General features: G+C 37.9%; 1 protein-coding gene across 1 annotated transcript in view; it reads right to left on the reverse strand.

The window, feature by feature from the left end:
• THADA (thyroid adenoma associated) overlaps positions 1–9,172 on the reverse strand; it is a 14,544-nt gene extending 5,372 nt beyond the window's left edge. The window contains 12 exon segments of the mRNA XM_009870529.1: positions 696–851; positions 998–1,175; positions 1,814–2,524; positions 3,559–3,779; positions 4,073–4,167; positions 4,804–4,990; positions 5,936–5,988; positions 6,514–6,546; positions 6,700–6,848; positions 7,137–7,267; positions 7,625–7,719; positions 9,097–9,172. Of these exon segments, the coding sequence (XP_009868831.1) occupies positions 696–851; positions 998–1,175; positions 1,814–2,524; positions 3,559–3,779; positions 4,073–4,167; positions 4,804–4,990; positions 5,936–5,988; positions 6,514–6,546; positions 6,700–6,848; positions 7,137–7,267; positions 7,625–7,719; positions 9,097–9,172 (2,085 nt within the window).
• Positions 9,173–9,770: the final 598 nt, after the last annotated feature.

Raw genomic sequence — 9,770 nt, forward strand, 5'->3', positions numbered from 1 at the left:
CTCACGTTCTTCAGTTTGCAACTGGCGATAATGAAGATCCTTCTCTTTTGTATCTGCCAAACCTATTTCCCCATTTTTCCCCCCAACCTCAAATTATTTTCTCTTTCCATACTGCTTTTTTTTGCCATTAACTTCTTCCGAAGTGTTCTCTATACATACATGTTTTCATCATTTTAGCCATATTCTTCTACTATGATCTACACGCGATCTTGGCAACTACCACAATGCTGACACACACAATCCCTGCGGGCGATAACAGCACAGCCACGTGTGATCCTGTTCCCTTTAACATGGCTCCCCTCTACCTTGTCTTCCAAGTCAGGTTGATCAAGTGACTGAGAGTTTGCCTGATGTCTGGTAAATCACTGTTAAGCACACTCTTCATCCACAAAGGCAACACAAGCTTCATCGATTACGGCACACGGCTTTGCTATTGGTAAAGTACGCGTATACTGACAAGTTCAGTACTACTAACCACCACTCACGATCAAGTTACTGTGCTTATCACTTCATTTAAGACAACCTTGCCTGTGATGACTTATCATCGTTCTGTTGGGTAATACACAGAACGCAGTCCTGTTTTAAAGCTTCTACTCGTTCAGATGAGCAACTTCACAACACACTCAGAATTTATTTTTAAATGCTATATAATAACATAAGAGGCACATCAGATGTTATTTATAGTTCGAAATTACCTTTCTCAGTAAAGAACCTATCTGTTGCCTTACTGAAGGAGACTGGCTGTTCAAGTTGTACATCATAAAAAACTGAATTAGTTGCATTTCTTCCATAGACACAACTTCTATGCTACGATGGGTTTCACAAAGTAAACCTAGAGCATCAATGCAAACCTGAAAAATATTTACATGTTAACCGCAAAAGAGTTGGAGGCATCTTTGGTGATATCTTTGTTTTAAAACAATATTGGCACAGCATTTAGGAGTGAACCAACTCTTTTAGTTTAAAGACCAAAAAAATCCCCACATTATCCCTTTACCTGATTGTGCTGATGAACTAGACCTTGTTTTATACATTCAGTGGATAAAAGACCATTGCTCATGATACTTGAAAGTTCTAGGTGTCCATGAGCTCTAGCTGCTCTTAGGCATGCCATTAATGCTCCAAGAGCTCCTCTAGTACTGCAAGAGCCTAAAGAAAATGAAAACCATTAACAACTATAGCTTGATTAACACAGTACTTCCACCACACGTCCCCTACTCCCCTTTTATATTTTACCCCATAAGACAGCATCTGCCACAGATTAAACTACTTCTAAATCACCTGGTTCCCAAAAAGCTTTGTCTTGAAACCATCATGTGAAAAAAGGACCTCGTGAAGTCTCACAAGTCCTTATCTTAGATTTATGCTAAATTTTATCAAAATCTACAAGAGAATCATAAATATCTTATGCACATATTTGCAATAAAAATAATCAGTAAAGCCCTGTTACTGGATATGGCTGTGTAAGAAATAACAGCAGAAAAGAAAAACAGTAAAAAAACCCAAACTGATGTGTAATAAAGCTTGACATGTAAAAACAACAGTAAGGTGCCCACAGTTAGAATAGTAATTATTTTGCTTATGGCATGAAGACACACTTATTACTATTACGAAGTCCACCTTGAAATACAAACAGCAATAATAAATATCTGGAATTTTTCTCCACAAATATTGTTATTATCACTATTATTATAAAACATAATATTAATTTATTATAAAACATAATAGTAATAATAATAACATATCAGAAATCACATTTCTGATTTATTAAAAAAAAAAAAAAAACACCACACACACAACCATCATCACAAACAAGGCATTTATTTTCTTACCTAGATTAGCATTTGCAGAAGCCTGAAGAATTCTGATCATGTAGCTCAGACTGTCAGGGCTACATTTGAGCAACTTTGGTAAATAGTAATCTATTATGTAAGTAGTTTGGTCATGGTTTCCTTCACACAGTATTACCAGAAGAGGAGAAACCCAGATGTCATGCCACTGCTCAATCCAGGTGTTTCCCTGAAAATTCAAAGCAAATTGTGCTTTGTGATTTGTAAACATGGTTTCCAAAAGATCACTCGCATAGGGTGCAAGAGACTGATCATTCATCACGTCCAAGATTTGTACTGGAATCGTTCTATCCAGCTGCAGTATATTTTCAGCACCCACACATTCCACAAGACAGCCAAGAGAAGCATATTTCCCTTTCACATGCCATTCCAAGCTTAGCAAATGCTTTATCAGCTTTGCAAGGAAGGGGTCTGATTTTTCACCGGATCCAGTAATAGTGGTTTGGTGTATCTGAAGAAGATTCTTGAATATCAGTTTGGTTTGGTGTCTAACAGCATCCAGAGGGTGTTCCCAGTGTGTATAAACGTATTCCAGCAGCTTCCCAATTACATCTGAGTTCCCATTAAGGTTGATTTTTAGATTTGAGGAGCCTGAAGCAAGGGCAATCAGTGCTGAATTAGTCCAAATAGCAAGGATTCTAGACAAAGACATTGCCATACTGGATTCTTTTAACCTTTTAAAAGAAACAAACAAAAGGGTTTTTTTATTTCAGAATAGTTAGTCATCACAGTAGTTTACTTCACACTAAAACAGGTAAGGAGACACTAGCGCTAAAAGGAGGTGATGAAATGGATGTTGCAAAGTGTATACTTATTTACCTGACTCTGTTAGCTGGTCCCAGCTAAACCCCCTAAACATGGGGAAAACTAACAAGCCACTACACTTGCTATTTTAAAAACAAATATAAAAATCAATATTGACATGCTAATATTTCAGCAGTGTTACGTTACTGCACACCTCCTGAAAATATAAGTAAAACTTCCATTTTAGAAGTAAAACTTCATGGCCATATAAAACCATTAAAAAACCCCAAACAAGTACCAGGTGCAAAAACAAAATCACAAAACTGACCTCAAGGGCAGGAACAAAAGCTGGACTAAATACATGTTTTAATCTCCTATCCCATAGTGCTGGTAATCATCATAGAATCACAGAATGGTTTGGGTTGGAAGGGACCTTAAAGATCATCTCGTTCCAATCCTCCTGCCATGGGCAGGGTCACCTCCCACTAGACCAGGTTGCTCAAAGCCTCATCTATTAGATGCAAGCACTCAGTTAAAACTCATCTTTAAGCATTCCACTCAAAAGGCACACTTTGTTTTCCCGCCGTACTCTTAAAGCATAGGAAACAGTGTCTGAAGCTAGTTTATCCATCTATGTAACAACTAATACTGTCACACCTTACCATCAGATAGTCGGTAACCTAATAACCACTTAGGTTGGAGAAACAAAATTTCACCGTAGCATGCAAGAGAAAACTAACTTATAAGGTCTTGAAATTGCATAAACCTATGTTTTTCAAATTTATAGAGTTATTCTGAATATATTAAAAAGATGACATGATCTTTGGCAAAACTAATCTCATTACACTGAAAACATCAAAGAGATATTCCACTAGGACCATATGAGCTGTGCAAAAATAGAAGAAAAAAACATCAACCTCCTCCTCCTAAAAATGAAACAATACAAATCAAAACACAGACTTACTCTGAACTCAAGGACAACAAGATCGATGCAATATCTAATAATAATTTCTCTCCATTTTCACCCATGGTGCCATTCTTCCACTCCAGCATGGCCAGAGCTCCATGGCTAAGACACAGAAGGACCGAGTCGGGGAGTTCTTCCATATACAGAGTCCCACAGTTACTCACGAACCACGCTGGCACGCCTGTGAGTTTCAGTGACCCAAGAAGCAAGTTGCTGATCTGTAATAGCAAAAATAACACCCATTACAGTATCTCAGCACAGCAGAAGAGCTATTTTGTGCACAACAGAGTCTTAGAAGATCTGAAGAAGTTTCATGTACCTTGTTTTTCTCACATTCAAAACTCCAGTCTGGTTACTTCATATGGCAAAGAGAGAATAAAGGATTTACACTTCAGAAAAACATCAATACAGAGGTTGGCAAGTCCTGCTATTCACATCAGCAAAGCCTCTGAACAATACAGATTAACGATACTACAATATTTCACAGTCTTTGACAAAGAAATACACTTACCAAGGAAGGTAATTCTTCAACCGGATCATACATAGCTTTAATAAACAGAATAACAGCCAGTCCTGAGGTAGTATGAACAGTTTGCAGGAGAGTCGCTACAGGGCAGAGAAAGATATTTTACATTAGAGTGCAGCAAACATTGTGTGCTAGAACTACACATCAAAATTACAAAGATGATACCAAATTTTCCTAGACTATTTGTAGTTACATAATCACAAATCTGTAGTGTCCACCTGAATAGCAAGTATTAACAACAATTCACTCCTTTTTCACAAACAGAAAACATAGAACTGCCCAGTAAGACAAGCAGGACTCCGGCAGAGTCTACTGACAGTTATACTGAATTCTACTGTACAAAACTATCCATATACTAAGTAAATACAAATAGATAGGAGTGCACCAATAAATAGTTCTGACAGTGTAATTCATACAGATACATGAATTTTGGGTAGGCACACATATGCAGTGAGCAAAAGTATTTTTGTGACTTTCTAAATTATTAGTAATAGTACTAATCCCATGTTTTGTAGTAGGACAAGTTAAACTACACTCCAAAATTACAATCTACAAGTCACAGCCCGCTGAAAGACCTATTATTACTCCCACTCATCTCAGCAGTTCGATTTCCATTCAAGCTAAACTAAGTTTTTATCTGTACAGGTTGTGCTTACTACTAAGACAACATGACTGACTTAAGAAAAATATTTGGGTTTGAATGTTACCAAACTTACCATCCACTAGGAAGCTTGTGGAGCTTTTCAGTAAACTACACATACTTCGCCAAACAAAAGACTCGTGGTGTTTCCAAAGACTTCCCTGGATATTTTCTTGTAATTTCTGTACAACCATCATCGAAACTTTAATGGCTATCAGCAAATCGTGCATCAGCTGAGTCTGAACAAGATGATTTCCATGATTCTTTCTGTGGTAGAAAAAAAAAAAAAAATCAGAAAAATAGCATGCATGCAAAAAAGAAATCAAAACCATTCTTCATCATCCCCAGAAAAATACATTCTTCCAACTTCAGATAGAATTAATGGTAAAAACTAATTTATTGACTTGACCAGATACGTAACTACAGGAAACCAAGAAGGAGACGCAAGGTCAATGTTTTAAAATTAACAAAATAACGACAATTTCTGCTACAGCTTCTGCAGGTTCCTGTGCCAAGCTTTGACTCATTTGATCCTGCCCAGAGCTGAACTTCTCCAGAAACTTTTCAAGAAGACCAACAGAATGTTCCTCCTTTCACATTTTTCACAAAGTTCCTCCATGCACAAAGCATATTTCCATGACTCAAATTTCTTCTAACACGAAGACAGACAACACGTAAATTTTAACGTACAAAACACCCCGTTAAGCACCCTTCTCCTCTGAGTATGTCATTGAGAGACCACAGTGAAGAGGCTTCACTTGATGCAATGCTGGAAAATGTCAACATATTAAATGATGACTGCTGTGACAGACTAAACAGAATACCAATACTGAATTAAACACTCACGGTAAGTGGAAGAGTATTACTCTACCTGAATTTTAATAACTGGATCTATTACTTATTAATTTTGTTCAGTCACAAAACCACAACTCAAAGGCCTCCATTAAAAGCAGTAGCTCTAACACAGCATCAGTACCTTAAACGTTACTGCCTTTAATTTTCTTCCTTTGCTCTCTTATTTTACATCATCACATTGCCACAAAAGAAACTCATCAGTAGCTTTTTTTTATTTACAGTATGCATGACTGTAAAATTATATTCCCATCTTTCATCAATGTATGGCTATCAAAGTGATATTTCAAACCATACCAGATTATTTTGCAAAAGTGAAGTAAAAACAGATAAAATACAGCTTACACTGAATTCACTTGCCTGTTTTCTTCCTGTATGTCAAGTAGTGACTTCTGCAGAAACTGAAGAACTAGTAAGAATAATTATGGTATGTATTTATTTAAAAGAGAAATAGAACGGAAAAATTCCAGCAAACCAATCACACGTATACATCATACCCAGACACCATAAAAAGGTATCCACATAGTGGCGTTTCTCTCACTCTATAAACAAGATAAACTGATCAGACTTCTCCCAAATTACTGCAAGACAAAACTCTTGCCACAGCAGGCTTGTGCTTGCCGGGGTCAAGACTGGCTGTTAACAGTGCTGCTGCATCCAACTTCATCACCAGGCACAGCACAGAGAATACTTTGTGTCAAACAGCATCAGCTCCTCCAGCTCTTTAGGACACCAGTACCTTTTCCGATTTATGTCTAGCACTGTTCAATAAAGCAAGATTGACCCCTGGTACGAATCAAGGGAAAGCCTTTGACAGAAAAGTACCACATGAGGGTTCTAGGTATTAAAAACTAAGGAGATCTGATGGGTCTTTATGCCTACCTGTGTTACTTCACACAGAACCCTACCCCCAACAATCTACAGTGAAACTTACCTTCTTCAAACAGATTCTTAATACTTGCTCTACCTAGAGGAAACAAAATACATTTTAACTAGTGAAAACTAGACAGTACTATTTTCCATAGATAAAGTGTAAACATTACTACTAGGTGCCACACCACAAGGCAAACCAATGTTGAGCAAGTTAAAACAGAAGGCAATAGATTTAATGCCATCGTACCTAAGCTGAAGTCCTCCATACAGGAAGCAAGGTTGTCCAGCACCTTTCTGTATAGATACACATCGGTGGTTTTCAGTTCTTCTCTAAGGCAGCGCACAAAGCTCTCTACAGCTAACGTCATAAACTGCTCAGGAAGACTGTTTAGTGAGCTGCAATAATAAGCAACAGCACAATCAGTTAAACTCATCCTGAGGTGTTAAAAATCCACTTGACTAAACTCAATGTCAGCTAAAACTCCAGTAATAGATAGACATTGCTTCTTGCACAAAAACATATTGTTCTAAAACGAACACGGGTGTTCTAATTTTGCGGCTAGAAAACCTGTCAAATTTTCTGTAACTAAACAACAGCAACTTGTAGTGCACAACAAATTACTGACTTCTAGGTAAGGGGAGCATTTAAAAAAACACCCAAAGGCTTACTATTCAACTTTTTACCTTGCTAATACTTTTTTCAAGGGATTCTTCACACACAGTGAAAAATACGTCTCTCCCAAAATATCCAAACAAGCTTTAACCATAGGATCACATGCAGAATTTTGATCCATCTTCTTCACCAATGGCAATATCTATAATCAACAGAACACATGATCAACAAAACCTCTGGATATACCCTCATCATTAACAGAAGCAAAACGCCCCCTCATCTAAGCACATGGTGCAAAACTGTCCTCTAATACCAAATATACACATACAAAATAGGAAACTTGGTGTAACTGACTTTACCTAATTTTCAGTAACTGTAGCCCTTACTAATTTAAGTACTAGAACTACTTTTCCACCTGCACGTGCAGCAGCAATGACTGGTTTTTACCTGTTTCCAGGAATGTTCAAAGCACTATAAAGTTTATTTTGGAATTGTGTTTCTTATTAACAGCACGACACGCTGTCAGCTACCAGAAACCACAGTAACAGTGAAATCTTACTTGTTTAATACACTGGATCTGCTGGATGCCATTGTTGAGCTGTGCACAGTGCAGAAGCAGAGATGCAAGGTTTTGCTCTTCAGCCTTTGAAAACCCTACATTTGGAAGGAGAGTCACTTCTTAGAAAGTGATTACAATAAGTAGTATAAACAATCTGCAATTTATAATAAGAAATCACTGGTTAATTCTTAGAGCTTTTTTTTGTTCCAGAAAATCTACTGGTGCCACAATCCCTTAAGTTACCTTACAATATATTAACAAATGAAAAAAAAAAAATACAAGTTTCACTGTAACCTAACAGTAGACCTCACCTTCAGTATGAAGACCAGTTGCACAAAATCACGGCATGACTGAAGTTCAAAGGGACCTCTAGAGGTCATCTGAACCAACTCCCCTGCTCAAGTAGGGTCATGCAGAACAGGTTGCGCAGGACCACAGCCAGATGGCTTTTGAGTACCTCCAAGAATCGGGGCTCCCCAACTTCCCTGGGAAGTGCCACTGCTCAGTCACCCTCACATTAGAAATGTGTTTCCTGATGTTCAGAGGGAACATTGTGGTTTAATTTGTGCCCATGTCTCCTGCCCATCACCGTTCAATGTGGAAAATAGCCTTTCTCTCCTTATGCTCTCCCTTCAGATATTTTTTTAGACATTGATAACATTCTCCTGAGCCTTCTCTTCACCAGACTGAAGAGTCCCAGCTCTCTCAGCCCTTCATCATAGCACAGATGCTCCAGGCCCTTCCTCATATTAATGGTCCCTTGCTGGACTCTCTCCAGTATGTCCATATCTCTCTTGTACTGGGGAAACTGGAGCTGGATGCAGCACTCCATGTGTGGCCTCAAGTGCTGAGCAGAAGGCAAGAAGCACCTCACAGTAACTATAGAATACAAAGCTATTCCTCACTTTTAGTTTTGGTGGGTTTGTTGGGTTTTGGGGTTTGTGTTTGTTTTAAAGATCACTGGAATTTTATCTTATGCCACAAAAAAACAACCACAATGAACAGTAATCAAATTAACTACAGAAAATACAAAGACTGGAAAAATCACTCAGGATTACCTCCAGATATCCCTTCCAACCTCAGCCATTCTGCAACTTTTTGAAATTCAGTGTCAACCTGGACATTAAGGGCAGCAATGAATTACAGGCCTGCAAGTGACATCACAAGTAGGACCTTCTTTCACCTTCACACTAACAGTAAAACAAATTAAACAGCTTTCAAATCAAAGACACTGTTCTTTAAAGAAAGTTCTCTAAGAATTATTTTAGTTCTGCCAAGGTAAGAAACAATTGTCATTACCAAATAAAAACAAACCACAGAAGAGCAAACACATCTAAACCCCATAAAATAAAATCACTAGAAACAAAACATAACAAGAAAAAAATAATCAATTTCAGTAGCTACTCAAACATTTTCTACTAAGAGAAAAAGAAATGATGCAATATTAGTTCAGAAAAAAACACCCCACTTACTCTGAAGTTTTTCAAGCTGCTGATCATCAAGAAAGAATGCATCTACCTGAATTTCCTTCTTCTTCTTTAAAACCATTTTAGCTGATTAAGAGATACCTGTTCAAAACAAACAAACAAGTCATTTAGTTTTAAAAGCATAACTACAAATGCTTCATAAGACGATGGTCTTTTCACTATCCTGAAATAATGCTGATTATCAAGTTGAACTATTTCAAGCATTTTGTCCAAAATTCACCCAGACTTCAGGGCACAACATGGAAGGCACAGAAAACGGGATTTGCTGGATGAACGACAAACTGTCCCACTGGAGTTTCTACTACACTTACGTACTCTGTGTCATGCCCCTGGTATAGTTTGAAAAAACACAATGGAGAAGCACGAGAACACCACCACAAAACTTCTGGTGCTCTGTATCGTACAAAACTCATTCAACCTGTATCAATGCAAAGTTAGAACTGTGTAGCAAGGCAGTTTTGGTTCTTTAAAATGTATCAACCAGTGTTTGCTATAATGGATGTTACACATACATTATTTTTCTCCTTTAAGCTAACAGCAATTTGACTAGTACTGTGGTTCCACTGGCTTACGAGGTCGTTTCCACAGCACAGCTGAGGTTGGAAGGGACCTCTGGAGGTCACCTGGTCTGACCTCTGCTCAGGCTGGGCCACCCGGAG

Source organism: Apaloderma vittatum, unplaced genomic scaffold, assembly GCF_000703405.1.
Source record: "Apaloderma vittatum isolate BGI_N311 unplaced genomic scaffold, ASM70340v1 scaffold21665, whole genome shotgun sequence".
NCBI lineage: Eukaryota > Metazoa > Chordata > Aves > Trogoniformes > Trogonidae > Apaloderma > Apaloderma vittatum.